Below are 21,310 nucleotides of genomic sequence, written 5' to 3' on the forward strand. Positions count from 1 at the left end.
GTTGTCAAACAAGGCAAATAGTACATAAATATCAACTGGACCTTGAAAGAGACAAGAAATAAAAATATTAGCACTGTAGTGGTGGGCACACAATTTTGCCTCCTTAAAAGTTGTATATACTGGGCTGGGAGCATGGCCTACTCGTAGAGTACTTGCCTAGCATGTATGAAGCCTTGGGCTCAATTGCTAGGTACCACATGCTCAGAAAAGGCCAGGAGTGGTGCTATGGCTCAAGTGGTAGAGTGCTATCTTCGAGCAAAAAGGTGTCCAAGCACAGTGCCCAGGTCCCGAGTTTAAGCCCCAAGACTGGCAAAAAAAATTGTAAAAAAAAAAAAGTTGTTTATTCTGTATGGTGGGTTCCTGAACCTAAGATTTTACAGAAGGAGATGCTCCTACTGCCCTTTACAACATACATCCAACCATATGTAGAAGTAGTTTGGACCTGTTTCATTTTTCATTGTGTTTCCAGAAACTGGTTTCTTGGACTAGATGCTTTTGCAGTTGGCACAGGGCTTCCTACAGTTCCAGGGTCCTCAAGTTCCTTCAAGCCATGGGGAACTCTGTCAGTAAATTCTTGACAAGGTCCCCTCTTCTTTTAGAAACTCAGAAATAATTTCATGGAGAATTTAGGTGAAAAAAGAACAAAACAAAACAAAACGCAAACCTCTCTGCCATTGCTGAGAAGCTAAAGACGTAGGATCTAATCAGTTGTTCCTCTCGGCAGTTTTGAGGTTTCAAAAGCTTTTGGACATTTGGCTAATCAGGATAAAAATATAAGAAACTAACTTCAAAAAACAAAAACGAAATCATCATTTGATCAAAAGCTAAATGGTCATCCTGAGAGACATCCCCTCATCCTCATAATCAGCAAGATGGCACTGTGGCACCATCCCACAGGCACAGCTGTCCATACACAGGGTCTCTTTACTATCAGCTCGACTGGCAGATGTGGCAGTGACCAGCAGTTCTCTGTAAGATGTCAGGGATTCTGTTAGTAAGGACAGTGTGCAGGTTTCATTGCACACAGAAAATCATTTCTCCCTTGCAGGGACACCTGACCTTTCAGCGCCCTGGGCAAGAAGCATGCACCATAACCCTCCTACCCTCAGTCTTTCTCAGCTGGCCCAACAGCTGTCAATTGGGAAAGACTGTCCAGTGGCAGGACACTTATTTACGTTTCCATGTTCACTGTCCACATCCCCTATATCCTTTCGGGCTACTAGGAAGAAGGCTTCCTTGTCTCATGTGTCTCCCTTTTCATGAAACAATGTAACAAACTAAGAAATTTATTAGGCAAGAAGCCATTGAGTACTATTTTCCAGTGCTCTAATGTCATTACAGATGGAAAGTACTTCCTCATGAATATACCTTTAAAAACAATTCTCTAAAAAATTCGTGTTTCTGTTAGCCAAAAACTTTTCTGAAAAACTGATATACTTCCTTTTAGTAAAGTGGTGTGTATAAGGTATCTTATCTCTACATTTCCTTTTCATCTAGAGTATCAGAAAGCTCATGCTTATCTTTATGATCATTATCATAGTCATTCTCAAGTTAGATGACTCTCCCTACAAGTTCTTCAATTTTTAAAATTTGTATTATGTTTTTGTTTTTTTGTGGTTCTGAGGAATTGAACCCAGAGCCTCATGCATACTAGGTAAGTACTCTACCACTAAGCCACATTCCTAGCCATTTATTATTTTTTTAAAAGCATATTTTTTATAAAATAATTCTTTTACATATTAGTCATTTATTTTATGTTGCCTCAAATCCTTGAAAACAGGCCAATCAGACATGAATAACATGATCTGTTTGGGCAAAAAATATCTACTTTATGGATTGATACTCCTCACACATTTTGGGGAAGATATAGATTATATCAAACTGAGTCATCACCTTACTGTCTAGTTCTTTGTTATTTTCCTAGTGTTTACATGGCATCCCTAATGGAAGTCATCAGTAGTGGTCCCTGTGGGAGCTAGGCTTGTGTGACTCAGGCCCCAATGCTTCAGAAGGAACAGGAGGTCTGTAACTGAGCAGGAGGGCAGAGAGAGATGCAGGGCTGGGGTTCTCTGATGGGCCTGTGGCATCTGGGTGCAGATGCTCTCCTCAGTACTGTAAAGCAGGGAGTCCCAGGTCTGGGCAAGCATGCATGGGCTTAGCAAGTGTGTGTTGAGCACAGAATAGGTCCTTGAGGTGCAGGTGCTCTGCTCCTGGGCTGACTGTAGGCCTCAGTTATTGGCAAGGCCAGACAGAGAAGCTCTGGTCCAAAGTTGCAGAATTTCTGGGGCTCAGGTGACAGGCCAGTGTGGTGCATCATATCCTAGCCTTACTCACATTAGATCCTGCTAGGACCATCTGCAGCCTAGGACAGGTAGCAGCTGGGCTGCCCAACACTCTTGGTGGCTATCTCAGAAATGAGTCCATAATGGTCCTGAGATAGCCTGAAGGCTGGCAGTCTTCTGCCAGGGCCCAAACTCTGCAGAGAGTTGTTGGCTGAATGGTGTACATCTGACAGCAGCAGGTGGCTGGACCTTTCGTGATTGAAGAGGGTCAGCCTGCTTTCTGACACCAGGCCACACATGTCCATCCCATCCAGCAATCACCCCGGTCTTCAGGCTATGTATATTGGAACTGCTTGCTCTGCAAGTGGGACAGGGATCATAACTGCTGGAGAATAGTTTTCTTTAATCTCCTGATGTCCATATATGACTTCCTTTGGTCTTCTATACTACATCAAGTAAGTCTTGTAGGCTGTCCCCTGCCTTATTCCTGGGAACTTCTCATTCAAGTATCCCAGTGGTCATGCAGTCCCTATCTTCCCAATCTTCCCTATGCGAGTGTGTTTCCTTCCTCCTGGCTCATCACTGTGCTACAGCAAGTTTGCCCAGGCCCCTTGGCAGAGATGGGCCTCAAGGCCAAGCAAGGCTGTGAGGAGCCCCACTTACTGCCCAGTGCAACTGCTTCCCAGGCCCACCAAGGCTCCCTCTTCCTCAAGGTAGTTTCCTAGAAGCAGGCTGACACAGGGATCTGTGTGCGAAATTGGCGAGAGTGCTCTTGTGAGAGAGGGGCAGGAAAGACAGAAGCTGCCAGCCCCTCTTCAGGAAGCTCAGCAGTCAGCCGTGCTTCTGGGGGTGTAAACATTCTTAAATGTTCCCGTTGCCCTAAGTGGAAGAAAGTCTCCCTCAACAGAAGCCTACCGGGCCCAGAGTGGGTGCAGAGCTCAGCCTCCAGGTGCGGTACATCGAAGGCCTGCAGGGATAAGGCCTGCAGGGGGCTGGGCCCCGGCGAGGCCAAGGGCAGGCGTACACCCCGGGCTTTCCCCCGCCGGCGGCGTGGCCCTCCTGACCCCGCGGGACGCGCCGGCGATCGCGGCTGGACGATCTCTTTTACCTCCTTAAGCTTGGTTTTCCCTTTTCTGCCATCTCGGGGCCTGGCAGTTACGAAGGCTCTGCGGAGTGGGCACCTGGCCGGCCGCAACCGCCGTGGAAACGCTGGGACGCGTGGGCCCACACCTGGGGCTCCCGCCTGGCCGGAGGCAGCCATCCCCGACCCCACGCGGGGCGCGCCAGGGAATCCCGCGCGTGCCGGGGCCCCGCTCCCCGGCGAGCCTCAGCCCGCCCTTCCGATCCCGCCTCCGGGTCAGACTCCACCCCGCTCGAAGGATTGGCCAATGGAAAGCTCGATCTGGGTGGTGGGCGGAACCGTCGCGCTCCCGTCCCCTTCCGTACCTCGGCCAATGGGAAGCTGGGTCCTGGCGGAGGGCGGGGCCTTTAGCTCCTCCGACCAATGAGACGGCGAGAGGGCGGGCTGGCGGGCGGGGTCGGTGGGCGGGCGGGTGCGGCCGCCGGAGCGCGGGGACTCACGACGCCGCTCCTCGGCGGCGCTGTCTGGGGCTGCGGTTCCGTCTGTGTCGGCTCCGCCTCGCTGGCTTCGACCGAGCGCCCCAGCCGCTGCCGCCCCTGCCCGCCGCGGCCGCGCTGTCCCGGGGCCCGGCGCGCGTCGGCGAGGGTCGGCGTGCTTCCTCGGGCAGCATGGCGGTGGAGGAAGAGGGGCTCCGGGTCTTCCAGAGCGTGAGGATCAAGATCGGTGAGCGGCGGGCGGGCGCGGCCGGCGCGGGCGGCGCTCCGGGGTCTCCCGGCTCGCGTCCTCCGCGGTCCGCGCGGCCGGCTCCCGGCCCTCCTCTGCGCCCGCCGGAGCGGGCCCGACTCGGGGCGCGGCGGGAGCGGTGGGCCGCGTCGGGGGCGCCTGGGCCGCGGCGTGCGTGGCCGCGCGGCGCGGGGCCGGCCCGTGGGGGTCCGCGGGGCGGCACGGCGGGCGCGGGGCTGGGCGCCGGCGTCCACGCGTGCGGCGCTCGCGTGTGGGGGCCCGAGGCGCCCCACCGCCTTCCCCTCCCGCCGCGCGCGGAAACTTCCTCCGGGGGTGGGGTCCTCCCCGCGCCCCCCCCCGCGCCTCCCCCGTCCTCCCCGCGCCCCCCCGTCCTCCCCGCGCCCCCCGTCCTCCCCGCGCCCCCCTCGTCCTCCCCGCGCCCCCCTCGTCCTCCCCGCGCCCCCCCGTCCTCCCCGCGCCCCCCGTCCTCCCCGCGCCCCCCGTCCACCCCGCGCCCCCCCTTGTCCTCCCCGCGCCCCCCCGTCCTCCCCGCGCCCCCCGTCCTCCCCGCGCCCCCCGTCCTCCCCGCGCCCCCCTCGTCCTCCCCGCGCCCCCCTCGTCCTCCCCGCGCCCCCCCGTCCTCCCCGCGCCCCCCGTCCTCCCCGCGCCCCCCCTCGTCCTCCCCGCGCCCCCCCTCGTCCTCCCCGCGCCCCCCGTCCTCCCCGCGCCCCCCTCGTCCTCCCCGCGCCCCCCGTCCTCCCCGCGCCCCCCTCGTCCTCCCCGCGCCCCCCTCGTCCTCCCCGCGCCCCCCCGTCCTCCCCGCGCCCCCCGTCCTCCCCGCGCCCCCCCGTCCTCCCCGCGCCCCCCCTCGTCCTCCCCGCGCCCCCCGTCCTCCCCGCGCCCTCCTCGGGCTGGTCTTCCGCGGCGGGCTGCGCGTCCCGCGCGGCGAGGGCTGGGCGGGCGCCTCCGGCCGGGCCCGCGCACCTCCCCCTCCTTTCATTGAGAACCGGCCGTGGGAGCCGGGCTGAGCCGGGCTGCCGGCCGCGCTCCGCCCGGGCTCTGCCCGCCGCCCGCGCAGCCAGGCTGGGGGAGGGAGGGAAGAGGATCCGTCGCGGGCCGGGGAGGACTTCCCGGGCTTGCCTGCCCGGTGGTTACCGTGGGAGGGGTGTGCGAGGTGGGTCTCAGTGGAGGGGGCTTTCTGGAGTAGGAGTTCTGGGCTCCGGGGCCCTGTCCTGCGCGTCCCTCCTCCGCCCGGCTGCGCCCCGCATCCCGGCCTGGCCCTCTCCAGAGGGCCCTCGATGAGCGGCGCCCAGCCGCGGCCCGAGTGCCAGTTGTTGATGACATCCGATGCTGCTGCGGAGGGATTCCAGCCACCCTCCACCAGCGTGTTGCTTCCCGTCTGCTTTATTTTGGGTTTGAATCATGAGGGGACGGTTTGGTCCTTAGCTCAGAAGCACTGCAGGTGGCATGTGACATTTGGGCGTACAGCAGCGTGCACGGGAAGGGTTTCTCTCGCTTATGTGGCTGGGAGCCACTGTCAGTTTCAACCCACACCCCTCTGACCGCAGGACTGAGAAAGGCCACCCTGTGAGCTTCTCGCTGCAGTGTCCTTCAGCCAGCATCTCTGCCAGAGGAGTAAGCCCACGGGTCCCGAGGAGGTCAAAGGGAGTCGATGGGGCTTTGGGGTTGGGAGTGGCAGGGGGTGGAAGCCAAGCTTCCAGGTCAGAAAGCCTGGCAAAGGTCCAGCGATCTGGCTCCTCAGCATGCATGTGGAATCTTTTTTTCTGTGTCTGTTGAATCAAACCAGAACAGTTTCTTTATTTCTGGAATGGTATAGAGAGACAGGAGGGCAAGGAAAGGCCTTGGCGCTCAGTATAGAAACACTGGCCTGCCCAAGAATAGTCTGTGCCCGTCGCAGCAGCAGCTTGGGAGGAAGCAGCAGCTTCAGGAGACTGTCCTCCCCCGCTCTGCGCTGCATTTTGAACAAGGGCTGCAACACTGTGACTGTAACATTCACTAGGTCTTAATTCCAGTAGGAGGAGGGCTGGTAGCATTTCAGTATTTGAAATTTTGGGACAATGGCACTGAGGATATGTAGAAATGCCTGAGCTCTAGCTTCTCTAATTCCTCATTTTTGCTCTGGCTCCACGATGCCTAGTTTCCTCTCAAGCATTCTCACCTGCAGAGCTAGTCAGGAGGGGCACCCGTGTCCTCTCTGGATAGTTTACGGGCAGCACAGCTCTGTGCACATGGGAGGCCAGGCTTCTAGGTTAGTTTCTCTCCCTTTCTTTCTTTTCTCCAGATCCTGGGACTTCATCTCAGGGCTTGGATGCCATTCCGATCCTCTTTGTGCTCAAGTCTAGCATTCTACCACTTGAGCCACAGTGCCACTTCTGGCTTTTCTTAGTTTTTTAGAGGCAAGAGTCTCACGGGGACTTTTCTGCTGGGGCTGGCTTCAAACCCCAATCCTCAGATCTCAGCTTCCTGAGCAGCTAGGATTATGGGTGTATGCCACTGGCATCCAGCTAGGTCTCTTTCTGTTGTTCTCTTTGTAGTTGCTCTTGGATTGCCCTACTTGAGTGCTTCTGGCCTTAAATGGTATAGGAGCAGATGTGACTTGACTCTCCCTACCCCCACAGTTGCCCCTTGATGCCATTCACCTCTGACATTTACCTGGGAACTTGTCTTCAGGTGTGCTGGCCTTTGGCAAAGTCTGCTAATGACTTAACTGGACAACATAGGCAAACCTCTTCTTCACATCCTCCTTTTATGGCAGGCCATCCTTGCCTGCTTCATCTGATGGTAGTTTACAAGGCAGTGTGGTTCAGGCTTAGTCAATTGCCTTTCCCAACCCACAGAGAAGTGGTTGGGGGAAAATTGTGCCCAAAATCCTACAGATAAACAGCATCATTATACTCACTACACAGTTTTTTTTTTGTTTTGTTTTGTTCTTTTTCTGGTCCTGGGGACTGAACTCAGGGCCTAAGCACTATCCTGGGGATTTCTCAAGGCTAGAGCTCTACCACTTCTGGCTTTTTTCTATGTATGTGATACTGAGGAATCAAACCTGGGTCTTTGTGCATGCTAGGCAAGCCCTCTACCATTAGGCTATACTCCTGGCCCTCACTACACTATTGTTAGGAAAGTAGGAAGATTGTTTCTAGAGGGAGTTTCAAGTATGGGGCTTGTCTGCTCTTAGTTTTGATTTTGAAGAATGGGTGTCTTCAGAGGCTAGCTGGAGAAAGGAATCATCTCTTCCTCCTTTCCAAACTTTTGCTTCTACATTTTGCAAATAGGATGATAGAGGGGGAAAAATCTACATAGAAGTACAATGTTTCTATTGTGACCATTTTGAGTACTTGTGTTGAAGAATCTATTACTTCCCCTAACTTCCCCCTTTAAATTTTGCAGGGTTATTTTGGATGTGTTCTTCTGTACACTTAGAATCTTAAGCATTGTATCTTTGGTAACAATCACTCCTTTGTTTCAGCAACGCCTCAGCTGTCATGTGTGACTGATCCTTGCTTCCTTAAAGCTGCTGCGTTGAGGAAGTGTGTGGTCTGACTTCCCACCATCCGCACTGACCCATGATTTGGGGAACAAGCCACTGTGAAAGCAATTCTGCTCAGCAGTATTATTTTGGGTCTGGCACTTCAGAGGCCTTACAGCATAGCTTTATTTTCTACTCACACTTTCCTTTTGCATAATATTTACTACTTGTTTATAAAAGTGTCCTGTTATCTTGATAAGCATGTTCAATAAAAGGTGTGCTACCATACATAATACTTAAAACTCTTGTCCCTTAGCCAGATGTGGTGGCTCACACCTGTAATCCTAGCTACTCAGGAGACTCTGATAGTTCCAGAACCAGCCTGGGCACAAAAGTCCATAAGACTCTTATCTCCAATTAACCACCTGAAAACCGGAAGTGGTGCTGAGGCTCAAGGAATAGGGTGGTAACTTTGAGCTGAGGAGCTCAGAGACAGCACCCAGGCCCAGAGTTCAAGACCCACAACTGACAAAAATCAAACAAAAAAAACCCCTCCTACCCTTGCATTCCTAGAGCAGAAAAGTCCTCGAGCAACTATGATTGTTTTCTTTTTTTGAGGTGTTAGAAGTCAGGTCTGCTGAGAGCCTCTGGGTCTCTGGAAAGCCAGGCTTTATCTCCTTTGCCATCAGACCCTGAGCCACTCCTGTGAGCTTTTCTTGGATCTTGGCGTCTGCTGCTCTCTCCCTTTATTGAAAGGCTAGAACTTGGCCATGAGGAAGGGCATTGGCAGCCAGAGCATCAGAACGGTTATTCCTTTCATTCAGCAGGAGTTAGGGAGCTATGGGCCAGGACTGGTGGCTTCTTGCCTGGCAGGCTCCTTGCCTGATGGCAAACAAAATCTCACCAGAAGTGAATAGTACCCAGTGAGAAGAGAACAGGTGTGGTGATGACCAGTGCAGGTACAAGGGAGGGTCATTAAGTGGTATGTAGATGTCTCTGTCTTGGCTAGTCAGCTGGGGAACAGGTGACGTGAGCTTTAGGTTATGGGCTAGAAGCACAGGATTCAGATTCCACTCTTCTTGGAGCGTGACAATTGGGTTTGATAGGGCCACCGTGCACTAGTGCCAGGGCTGAGAGATGGGGAAGGCAGTAGGCAGGAGGGCAGGCCTGCTTTGTAGATTGTCAGAGTTGTGCCTTTCTGGCCAAGGCTAGCTTCAGAGAGGAGAGATGTTTTGTGAATCCACCGAGTTGCCTCAGTCATGTGGCAGGTTCCAGTGTGTCTGGGGGTATAGTAGTGCCATGCTAGCCATGTGTGGTCCTTGGCATCAGAAATTTAAAATTCTCCTGCGCTCTTTGATGCTAAAATTAACTTGAGTATTCCATTAACCGAGCTCAGCTAAGCTGTCTGCACTATTTTTAACTGCTCAGGACTAAAGTGCAGAACTTGGCACCTGTGGAAGCTGGGAAGGCTCTGACAAGGGTGGCATTAGTCTGAGACCTCAGGTGAAGCCTGGGAGGTGGGGTTTGCTGGCTATGAGAAGTGCAAGTTTTAAGTGAGAGATTTGTATACATCATCTCATTTTGTTTAAATCCTCACAACTGCATGACATTGAGTTGGAGGAAGGGAAACCCATAGAATGAAATCTGCCGAAAGACTACAGACCTGTCCAGTTTCATGTGGCCTAGAATTCCTGCCTTTCTTACCTCTGCACCCTGTCAGGTTAGAGCACTGCTTGCTCCTCTCTGTGAAAGGGAAGGACTGTCAGAGAGCAGAAGGGTAGAAAGGGATCACTCATCAGTAGATGTGGATGCTAGGCCAGCCCAGCATTGGTTGAGGAGATCTGGGATTGAGCCTCTCTCTCCAGCAGTGTGGGGCTGGGACAGGAGTCAGGAATATTTAAGCATGGCCACTAATCGTCTCTCTAGACCTTTGTCAGATGAACTCTGTTGGGATTTGGATTGCAGGGTAGAGGCGCTAGAATCTACTCATTCCCAAAGATAAATGACCAAATAGCAAAAAGAAGGAACAAAGTAATATAAGTGCAGGCCAAAAGAGTGATCTATGGTGTGACATCTCCACGTGGTCTGTAGTGTTGCTTTTTGAGGAGTGAGTGAAGATAAGGCCAGACGCAAGAACTGGGCATGGTTTGGCACTAGACTAGTTTGTTCGCTGGTCTGCTGGTGTGCTTCCATCTGTGTTCACTGTTAAGACAGCTGAACCCCTCTTGTAGTGGAAGGCATCACTGTGCCTCAGGATCTTCTCTTTAGCTTCACTTGAAAAAATCCTGAGGAAAAAAGTTCACTTCCTTGTTTAGTTTGTAAGCCTTCTTTTTCTAGTTCCAAATCTACTTGTTGAAGGTTTGCTTTGACTTGATGGCCTAATTGTCTTTCCCCTGCCTCAGCATTGGCCCTTGCCTAGGGGGCTGGTGTGCTAGCCCAAGGACATGCAGACACCTGGTGGTGTGGTGCTGTAGTTGACACTGGTCCGACTGTGATGTATAGGACAGGTATTTTTAATTCCTCTTGCCTGAAGCTGAGAGAAGCCAGGTGGTTTTCCCACTGACACACTCCCAGCAAAAAGATTTGCTGTCAGGGCAAGAGGCCTAGGGCCATACCACTAAGTTGTCCTCTGATGAGGTTTCAGACCCTCAGGCTAGTGGTCACCAATTCAAGTGCCTGCTTCAGACAGGACTGGCTGCCCTTCCCACTGCGTACCAATCATTTTAAAATTAATGTTTCCCTTAAAAATTAACTTACATTAGTACTACTAGGGGATTTCACTGTGGTAATTCCAGCATGTGTACAGTGTACTTTGAACATATGCATGCCCCTTTTTTGATTTTCATTTCTTTCTCTTCTACTTTTCAGGGTTGGATGAGTTTCATAGGTGTAGTGAACTTCCAGCCTCTTTACTTTTCAGTGTCCTTTTACTTCCCCCTCCAGACTGTCCCCCCCTTTACATTCCTGACCTATTATTACTATTGTTATATTACTGGTCAGTCATGGTGCTTGAACTCTGGGCCTGGTTGCTGTCTCTGAGCTCTTCAACTCAGGACTAACGCCCTACCCCTTGAGCCACAGTGCCGCTTCCTGCCATTATTGTTACCATCATAGCATATCATCTTTCTTGGTGCATCTTGAAGGCAATCTTCATGGGGCTGCATCAGCAGAGCTTAACATTTGGGTTGACCAGCTCTTGTTGCTCCAGGCAAGCAGCGTCGAGGAGGAGTCAGTTTCAGGAGTTACTGCTTGTGAACACGGCCCTGGTTGAGAGTCTTGAAGCAACTGGGACATCTGACCAATATCCTGTAGACAGTGCTCCCTGGGGCTTCAGACCAGGGTCACAGGGCATGGCTCTTCTGGAGGCACAGAGCGTGGCTCTTCTGGAGGTGGGGCTCTCCTTCCACATTTTGACATCCTTCTCTTAGTAGGTTATGGTCCAACACAGTGTCCTTTCTCCAGGAGAGGAAGACATGGCTCTTTGGGGACTCATTGGGGTGTGACTAGACCTAAGCTTCTTGAGCCTCTTGGATTTTCCGAGCATTGGGTCAGACTGAAGCTCAGGGATATTAGCAGAGATCGAAGAACATGCACTACTTTTGCAACTTATTTGTGTGTAGCCCCAGGGGCCATGACAAGGATGGACTTTTGTTCAGAGTCTGGCTAGGGTGGGTCTGGTTTTCTCATGGTCTTTGGGATTAAGGGCTGAGCTGGGGAATTCCAGACCCTCTGTACCGTGGCTGCCAGCGTTCCCCGGAAGCCCTTCTGGGCTGGCCTGGAGCTGATGGCTGATGGCTGATGGCTGACTGCTGTGGGACTAGCATCCTGGGAAAATTCTGTTGCCAAGGACTTTGGAGAGAGTTCTGTCTCTTATTCCCCTGGCTGACCCCTCAGATTCCTATTTCAGGATTTGAGTGTTTGTGGTAGATCTTCACCTCTGTAGGTTTTTTTTTTTTTTTTTTTTACCAGTCCTGGGGCTTGAACTCAGGGCCTGAGCACTGTTCTTGAGCTTTCTCAGTGCTAGAGCTCTACCACTTGAGCCACAGCACCATTTCTGGCTTTTTCTTTGTATGTGGTACTGAGGAACCACAGCTAGGTCTTGGTGCATGCTAGCCAAGGACTCTACCACTAGGCCATGCTCCCGGCCCCTCTACAGCATCTGGTTAGAGGCGGAACACAGGCCCATGTGCCTTCAGCTGGCTCCTTGCAGGGAGAATGTGGTTCTGCTGCACATCCTGCAGGTGTGGACCTGGGCTGAGTGCACAGTAGAGGCAAGCAGATTGTTGATCTTGAGGCAGGAGGGACACCAAAGACACCTACCTGTTCCTGAGTTTCTAGGATCCTCTGTATGCTCCAGTTGCAGGAATGATATTGACATAGGATCACACAAGGCATGCTAGCTACTATTTAGGGCTGAGTTCTAAGGATGGCAACTGTGTCCTAGGCTCACATGTGTGCACCTGGCAGCCCGATGGTTGGAACCCACAGGGCTTGTGAGGAAATGGAATTGGGAGAGAGAACTGGCAGGCATCTAGGTGAAGGCAGGTGTCAATCTTTTCTCCTTTTCCACCAGATACACACTTGTGATATGATGATGAGCACACGGTACCTTATATGCAGGAGTTTGCACATACAGCCTTCATGCACATGCGTGTACACAGGTACTCCACACAATATGCCCATGTGTTCCCACGTGGACACATACAGACAGACACGTATGAATGTGCAAACACTATACACAGGCTCTGCCCATGCACGTGCAGTGCATACACGTATGTCCACCTCAGGACACTTTCAAGATAGAGTTGGACATTCTGGTGAGTACTGTTGCATAGTTGGATGGCTTCCATTCTTTCTCCTTTTCACTGAAATCCACAGCAGCAGGAAGGAGTCAGTTCTGGCTTTGTGAGCTATGTGGAGTTAAAAATGGTCCCTGATTCTGGCATGACCCTTAATCTGTTTTTCTTTCCAACATGATTGGGCCACCTAACACGCTGCAGTCACACGATCTACTCCACAGTGTATGTGTTTAGGATGATTCTAGTTGTCTGTTTTGAGAGCTCACTCAAGATACCTTGGTCTCTGCTCCTATAGTTTTGGAGCTAGCTAGGGTGTACCTTCTCTGGTCACACTTGAGATCTTTTCCCACATTTTTGTTTTGTTTAAGTGGTACCAAGGAATTGAACCCAGGGCTTCAGGGCCTCCTGAATGCTAGGCAAAGCACTCTTCTACTAAGTACTCCCCTCCCCCCAATTGTTTCTGAATTTTAAGTACTTTGTGTTTGTGTAATGTACTTTACTTTATGCCCTTAGCTTCCTCATGACTTTTTATTGTATTTGTTTTTTATTTATTTTTATTATTTTATTTTATATTTTGTCAGTTGTGGGGCTTGAACTGTAGGCTTGCCACTGTCCCCAAGCTCTTCAGTTCAAGGCTAGCACTCTACCACTGGAGCCACACCGTCACATCCAGTTTTCTGGTGGTTAATTAGAGTCTCACGGACTTTCATGCCTGGGTTGGCTTTGAACAGTGATCCTCAGATCTCAGCCTCCTGAGTAGCTAGGATTACAGATGTAATCCACTGGTATCTGGCTTTGTATTTGTTTTTCACCTGGGTGTTAATAGGATCTAAGACTAGTTCCAGTGCCCAGACTGTGTACCCAGGAAATGATAAAAGATTCAGTGAACGTCCCTACATCAGGAAATGTGTATCAAGTTTGTGGGTGATTTCTAGTCAGGGCTTATTTCAGACCAGAATTCATTGATACAAACTTCTAGAAGATGCCCTCTTGCTTGAAGAGGGCATGTCAGACCCTGCTGAGATACTTAGTCCTCTCGGGGCCACGCTGACTGCCTCCTGGGCTCCAGACAGGTTGCGATGACCTCCGTGAGGATCTGCAGAGGCGGTGGTGAGCCCTCGGTGTGGCTCCCTGGCTCCCCAGCCACGCCATCCCTTGTTGGTAATCTGTGGCATTCCTTTTGCCCTTCATCATTTCCTGCTCCTAGCCAGCACAGTGTTCAGTGTTTGGAGAGCTTTTCTCAGCATCAGGACCTAAGAATGTGTTTATACATGTTCTGAGTGGAAATAAAGGATCACACGGAAAGAAAAAAAATATTTTTCACTGTGTTTTTGTTGAGTGTCTTGATTTAAAATTATTTTGCTTAATGAAGTATACGTTCACATTTTCTCCAGGATATCCTCTCCCTTCCTTATCTTCTTTCTGGGCCCTCTAGACTGCGGGAGGGGGATTTGGAGGAATGAGTAGGCTGGGGGGATCTGCAGAGCTATTATACTGGAATCAGATGTGGCCTTGCCTCCTCCTCACTGTCCCTTCACTATCACTGGGAACAGGGAGATTCTGCTCCCCTTGGCTCTGCGGTGGCACTCCTGGCTACAGTCCAGACATCTTCCCAGGTCAAGGCCACACCTCCTCCATAGCTCTCCTCAAAGTAGTCATGTGGGAATGGTCTGCACATGCTGGAGGTTTCTTGCACTCCTAGAGATGTGACAGTCCTGGGCTGGGAGTGTGGCCTAGTGGTAGAGTGCTTGCCTAGCATGCACGGAGACCCCGGTACGATTCCTCAGTACCACATACATAGAAAAACCCGGAAGTGGTGCTGAGGCTCAAGTGGTAGAGCTCTAGTCTTGAGAAAGTCCAAGGACAGTGCTCAGGCCCTGAGTTCAAGCCCAGGACTGGCAAAAAAAACAAAAACAAAAACAAAAAACAAAAACCCAAACAACAACAACAACAAAAAACCAGATGTGATAGTCCTGTAAGAAAGCAGAAGTGGGACACTGTCTGTAGACATAGGGAGGGCTGCTGCAGAGGTAGTTCTGTATATTTCTCCCAGGGAAAGCAGGCAGAAGTGGTTCAAAAGGGCTTGGGTATTGCCTTGGGGCCACACATAAGCACCTTTGTTCTGGCCTTTGTCTTCTCTTCCTTAAGATGCTCACTTATTTGCAACGTCCTTGTCACGAGGCAATTAAAGGGAAATATAGGATAATGCTTACCGGCTCTTTTACCTGGAGGAAGGCTTGTGCTGTGGTTGGGGTGTTGAATGTCCTCAGAGGCCTCTGTGTTAGGGGTTGGTGCCCAGGTTGGTGCTGTTGGGAGGTGGAAAAGCTCCTTTGGGTAGGTGGCCAAGTTGCCTGTCACTCTTGCTTGGTTTGCTAGCTTTGCAAGCCTCATCATCCTAGCTTGTTGGCTTTGGCACACATAGCTCAGAAGTCATTCTTTCTGTCAAGAACTGAAGAATACCAAGAGAAGGGAGAGGCCATCTGGTGTCCTCAGGAGACTCACTCCTTATCCAAGTTCTGGAGATCTGGCTCACCTTGTGCATGGCAGAATAAGTATGACCATCTGCCCTCTTCTAGATCATTGAGCTGGGGAAGGAGCTTTTCCAGTGTAGCAGCGTGTGCATGCGTGCGTGCGTGCGTGTGTGTGTGTGTTTATGCACAGGTTCTCTCCAGGCAGGTCTCTTCTTTCCCCAGAGGACATTTGCATTTCTTGTGACATTTTTGTGTTATACTGTAGGGGAAGGATGTACCATGGACACCCATTGGTGGAGGCTGGGGCATTTTTTAATACCCCATACTCCTCACTGTAGCCCTCTAGAGAGCCCCAGAGTGTGAGGTGTTGAGGGTGAAAAGTCCTTGTTGAATGACCTTCTTGGGTTATGTAGGACAGGGAGAGAAATTTGGGGACAGGATTGAAGGTGTATCTGCCTTTAAACCTCTCAACTTCTCTTTAGGAAATGGGATTAGGCTGTCAGTCACATTTTGGGGGTAGGGAACAAACAGATTGTATATATATCTGCTGGAGAAAGTAGTGTGATGGTGTAGACTGCACAGTTGTTATTAACCATTCCAGTGGGACTGGAATGTCCTGATCTTAGGGCTGAGAGGCAGAGAAACTGGAAGCCAGTCCGCCAGGTGGAAACTCTAACTCTGTAGCTTACTCACTGTGTGTGACCTTTGCCAGAGTTTATTTAAGCTCTCTCTACCTAGGTTTTAATGTCATTATTGAGGTTGATAAAACTCCTCCTTTGTAGGCTGGTTAAAAGGTTGGGTGCTAATTCCATTTTAATGACTGAGAACGTTACTGTTATTCAGTTCCTTATCTTACACACAGGAGTGTCAGGAGCAGGTCTGGTCTGCTGGCCTGAGCTGGAGGCCTTGGAATCATTGGGAGTTTCCCTCAAAAGAGACAGTGAGACTCCAGCCTCTTCTTGCTCACGCATTCCTACCTTTGAGGGGTATAACTGTGTACCACCTGTGCTACCACAATGCCACAATGTGCAGCAATAGGCTGAAAGCAGTAGGCCATTGACCATGGACTAGAATTTCTAAAACAAAGCCATCTGGTGTCCTCTCCCATCTCACAGCCCATCTGTAAGATAACTAGCATAGTATGCACATATCATGGATGATCTGACAGACTATAGGATGTGATCTTACAGCTGGCCTCTCTCTGAGAACACTGGGTAGTATGTGATCAGGTCAGGTCAGAGGAGGGTGCAGCTGCTTTTCCCAGCATTATACTCTGGGAAACTAGCTTGCCTTCCATTGAGGTGTTGTATTCATCTGCTAGAGTTGAGTCCAGAAAAACTGACTGGTCTGTCTTAGCTGGAAAATACCTGGGACACTCTCCTTACAAGGGACAAAATTGATGCCACCCATCTTCAGTGAATGAATGCAGATGTTTCCAGGCTGCCAGATCTTGGCCCCAGGCCTCATTCTGCAGCCTGCCTGTGGAAGTGGGGATGCTGATGTCCACATTCTATTAAAGGATCAAAGTAAACCAAAGTTGCTTTGATAAGTAAATAACTAATGAGGGTCAATTAATTTTCCCCATTGTGGCTTAAAGATCACAACAATAAGGTGTTATCTATAAATCTGAGGGTAAAATGAGGTCTGGGACCCGTTGTCTACCCTTTGGCAAGTGAGCGGCTGGTTTTTATGGTCGGAGCTCACGCTGGCAGTCAGAGCTGGGAGATGCTGATTAATTCATCTGTCTGTTCCAGGCCTCCTTCTTTTCACTCAGGAGGCATGTGAGGCCAGATGTATTAGAGTTCTTTCCAAGATAGGTTTGGACTTGGGTCTAATAAAGGAAACGTCAGGAAACCCAGAACAGAAAGCTAGCACATGGACAGAGGAAATTCATTTTAAGGTCCACAGATAAATTTGTGGTTTGACTTACTAATAGCACAGAAACCAGTCAGCTCACTGAGGACAAGGACTGTCTCATTTGTTTATAGAGTCTCCAGCACATGGCTTAGTGTGTGCTTTGAACTTAGAAATTCAGGGCGAGGGTTTGTGGGATAAGTGAACACAGTTAAGATGGCTGATTTCTCACATCTGCTGTTCCAGCACCTGGAATTCAGGTGGAAAGTACTGCCAGTGTAGCTTTCTTGTTAGAAAGTGGCTGTTGTTGCCCAGGATTGTTAGAAGCAGCTTGGTCATCTCAGATGAACTGATCAGTGACTTGCATTGTGTACAATACATCCTTTTGTTTATTGTAAACAGTTCGTACAGTCATTGGCAGTGCCCAGTGCCACATCATACTTAAGCTCAGCGCTCAGGTGGTGCTCACTCCTGGTTCTCTTGTTCTGAGTGTGCGAAGGCAGGCACAGGCACATGGAACTTCCTGTGGCCACCGTAGCACAGGCGCTCAGCTTGTCCGTGGTGCTGAAAGTGTAGGTTGAACACCAAGCCAACCCATGTCCATGTCTAAGACCTGAGCTGTGGTAGCTCAGAACCGATTTGTGAGGCTTTGGCCTTGTGGCCTGGAATTGAGAACTTGAGTAACACCACTCACTTGGGAAATTCTTGAGATTTGACCCAGTGCAGGATTGCAACAGATAGAGGTGGTTATGGGGGGGGAGGGAGGCGGGGGTCTCTGTGATCCTGAGTTGGCTCTGCCACATACCCTGACGCTACCCTTTCTGGAACTCCCAAAGCTGATCTAGTTAGAGGACATTTGGCCTAATGCTGGCTCTGCTACCTGGAACTCCCCCCATGTCACATACACCCTCATTCAGATGTCTCAGTAGGGCCAGCGCTTAGCTTAGCAAGAGAGCTTTGTTTACCACAGGAGCTGTGGGTGGTTCTGGATTGTCTGTGAGAAATCCAGAGGGCCTCCTTTTGGAGAGTGGTGGGAGGGAAATATTGCAAATGGCCTCTACCCAGACTGAGTGCTCAGGCCTCAGCCCTGATTCCAGCACCAGGAAACAGTGCAGTTCAACCTTATCCTTGGAACAACAGCTGTTGGAGCTCAGCTGGTGAGTGTCTGAGTGGGAGCCAAAGGGTTCTGAGTGCTGCTTATTAGGTAAGTGAGTTTGGACATGGCTGTGCATTTCACATGCACCATGAAGATCTCCAGTGAGACTCTCTAGCAGTAGCATGGTCTCCTTCTAATGGTAGGAACTAAGGCTGAGAGAGGCTCTCTGCATTGAGGTGAAGGTTCTGCAGCTAATGTCCTGGGCTGAACACCTTGCAGTGGCTGCAAGCCTTGGCTTCTGAGTTGCTGGCTCCCTTTGGAAAGGGCAGCTGTAATATGAGCTCCTCTTCTGTGGTGATTGATTCACCCTGCCTTGCTAAAGCTGGCTTCTGCTTCCTTGGGTCCTTCCGTTTTAACCTCTTGAAAGGATTGTGGGCTTGAGGGTGGGACTGTGGGGAAGGAAGCAGATGCCCTTTAATCTGAGGCCTGGTGGTAAAAAGAGTTGGTATGCTCTCTTCCATGCTAGCAGTTAGGAGGCTGGGAAGTGGAACATAGACCCTCACTTGTCTACCAGGATGGCTTGGAGGGACCCATGACTGTGTGGGAGCTATGCAGGGCTCCAGGAGAGGTGGGGAGGTCCCAATCTTAGATATAGTATCTCCTTTCTAATCTTTTCACATGTCCTCTGCTTCCTGTCCTCTGCTTTGGGATGGTGCAGCTTAGACTCCCTTGTCAGAAGCCAGAGAGGAGCCAGAGAAAGCGTTGTTGCTCTGTATTCTTTACATGATTTAGATATGATGGTGGATGTTAAGGCTGGGTCTTGCTGTGAGGCCAGTTTATTTTAATCTGTGGAAGATCGAGAGTTGGCCTTTGGTTGGATAGTGAGCAGTCAACCACCAGCTGAAGGCTCAGACTCTTGAAGTTAGAAATAGAAGTGGAGGAAAATAATAATAACTTAATGAAGGATTAAACTGTAGGGGAAACTCCAAGAAACAAAAAATTCAAGGTGAAATGGCCTTCTGGGCACAAAACTGGTGGGAAAGTGGGTGCCAGTACATTGAGGAACTCCTCTAAAGTCACTGTGGTTTTTTATTTATTTATTTATTTATTTTAAATTTAGGGGTAGTAAATGCTTGTGCTTGATCATTTTTTTACTAAAGCAATCTTTCACACACACACTTCCAATGTTCTTTGGTCAAATTCACTCCTTTACTCATTTTTTTTTCTTTCTGGTGTTGAGGCTTGAACTCAGGGCCGAGGGCTATTGCTTGGCTTGCCTACTCATAGCTGGCACTCTACCATTTGAGTCACACCTCCAGCCTGGCTTTTTGTTGATTAATTGGAGATGGGGTCTTGCAGACTTTTCAGGCTAGACTGGCTTCAAATTATGATCCTCTGATCTCAGCCTGTTGAGCATCTAGGATTGTAGGCATGAGCTACTAACACCTGGTTTCCCTGCTACTCTTTCCTAATATTACTTTCCCCATTTTATGACAGTTTTTAGCTAGTTTCACAATTCCATTTTCTTTTTTTAAATTTTTTTTTAGCTTTTTTTTATTGTAATTAGTAAAAGGGTTACATGATATTTGCCAGATAGAAGGTGCATTAATTCACATACATTGATACCCTTTCACATGTCTTGGTACCCGTTTCCCTCCCCCCCACACACCCCCCACCCATCTTGGTTTTCCCCCCTTCCCTATCAAATTTCAAATATCCAAATACAAATAAATTCAATATATCAGATAACAAAGTGAGATACTATACTAATATGAGATAACCAAGGGACAGCAAAGGAGATGAGAGACAACATAGTACATTAAGGACAACAATCATTCATTATATGGCTTTTGTTTCTATATCCTGGAGGCACAATTCCATTTTCATACATGCTTATGAAGTACTTCAACCACATTTGCTTCCTCTTCTGCCGTTTCTGTTACTCTCCCTGCTCTTGCCGGCTCTCACTTCCTAATAGTTCCTGTTTATACTGTTGTCATTCTTTTTTCATTTTGTAGTTGGTGTATAAGAGAGAACATGTGACATTTATTTTTCTCTATCTTCCTTATTTAACTCAACGTGCTGATTTACAGATCTATCCAGTTTTCTGCAAATGATGAAATTTCTGTTTTCTTTATGGGACTATCCATTGTGTATATTTTCTACATTTTCTTTTCTTTATCCCTTTATCAGTTGATGGACACCTAGACTAAATGTATAGCTTGGCTTTTGTAAATAGTGCTGTCAACATGGGTATACAGGTGGATCTATTGTGTATTGACTTATGCTTCTTTGTAGGTATGCTCGAGTGGTATAGCCGCATCATATGGAACTTCTATTTTTAATTTTTTGAGGATCCTCAGTATTGGTTTCCATAATGGCTAGACTAACTTCCATTCCCAGAAACAGGGTGTAAGGGTCCTTTTCAGAATTTGTTGTGTTTTATTGATGATGGCCATTCCTGAACATTTTGAGATGGAATCTCAGTAGTATTTATATTTCTTTTATGGCTATAGAGGTTGAACATTCTTTTTTTTTTTTTTTTTCTGCCAGTCTGGCATGAGCTCAGGGCCTGAGCACTGTCCTTGGATTTTCTCAAGGCTAGAGCTCAACCACTTGAGTCACAGCACCACTTCTTGCTTTTTCTATGTATGTGGTACCGAGGAATTGAACCTGGGTTTTTGTGCATGCTAGGTAAGCACTCTACCACTAGGCCAAAGGAATTGAACCGGGTTTTTGTGCATGCTAGGTAAGCACTCTACCACTAGGCCAAACTCCCAGCCCCTGGACACACTTTTTTTTCCCTCAAGGCTACAGCCCTGCCACTTGAGCCATAGCACCACTTCTGGCTTTTTCTGTGTGTGTGGTACCAAGGAATCAAACTCGGGGTTTTGCACGTGTTAGGTGAGCACTCTACCACTAGGCCACGCTCTTGGCCCCAGGTTTTTCTTTTTAGCTACTTTAAATTCCAATAATTTAAGAAAAATTGTGATATTTTAATGTTTGGTTGTTAGCTATAGGTAAATTGGTTTTTCTGCCAGTTCTGGGCAGGGCCTGGAACTGTCCCTGAGCCTTTCTGTGCTAAAGGCTAGCGTTCTACCACTTAAGCCACACAGCACCACTTCTGACTTTTTTTTGTATATGTGGTACCAAGAAATTGAACCTAGGGCTTTGATAAGCACTCTACCACTATTCCATTCTCCCACCTATAGCTAAATTTTAAATAAGAAAAATGTTCAGAAGATGAAGGACTGGGTTTACTTAATGCATAGACACAGGGTTATTATATGGAAAAATGAGTGTGATTTTTCTAGGAAAGTTTACAGGGGATGAGTGGTAAACAGCTGGGTGTGTGGCATGTGTACGATCTGGAGTGCTTTTGTGACCACCTGTGGTGGTCACCTGTGGTGACTAGCCAGTACCTAGAGAGACAAAAACAGGCCCCATGCACATGGAGCCCGATGGATGCTGGAGATTGCATTTGAGCTTACTGAGGAAAGGAGTGCATTTTATA

At 49.6% G+C, this 21,310-nt stretch overlaps 1 protein-coding gene across 2 annotated transcripts in view; it reads left to right on the plus strand.

Annotated features, from left to right (window-relative positions):
• The first annotated feature begins 3,880 nt into the window (after positions 1 to 3,880).
• The window catches only part of Rasa3 (RAS p21 protein activator 3), a 91,533-nt gene continuing 74,103 nt past the window's right edge, over positions 3,881 to 21,310 (plus strand). The window contains exon 1 of one of the 2 annotated variants that reach the window (XM_090341838.1): positions 3,881 to 4,086. In XM_090341838.1, coding sequence (XP_090197964.1) covers positions 4,032 to 4,086 — 55 coding nt within the window. In that variant the 5' untranslated portion in view covers positions 3,881 to 4,031. The remainder of the gene's footprint in view (positions 4,087 to 21,310) is intronic. The other variant, XM_090341839.1, reaches the window with a different exon arrangement.

Source organism: Megascapheus bottae, chromosome 11 (genome assembly GCF_031878675.1).
Source record: "Megascapheus bottae isolate mThoBot1 chromosome 11, mThoBot2.hap1, whole genome shotgun sequence".
In the NCBI taxonomy this organism is placed as follows: domain Eukaryota; kingdom Metazoa; phylum Chordata; class Mammalia; order Rodentia; family Geomyidae; genus Megascapheus; species Megascapheus bottae.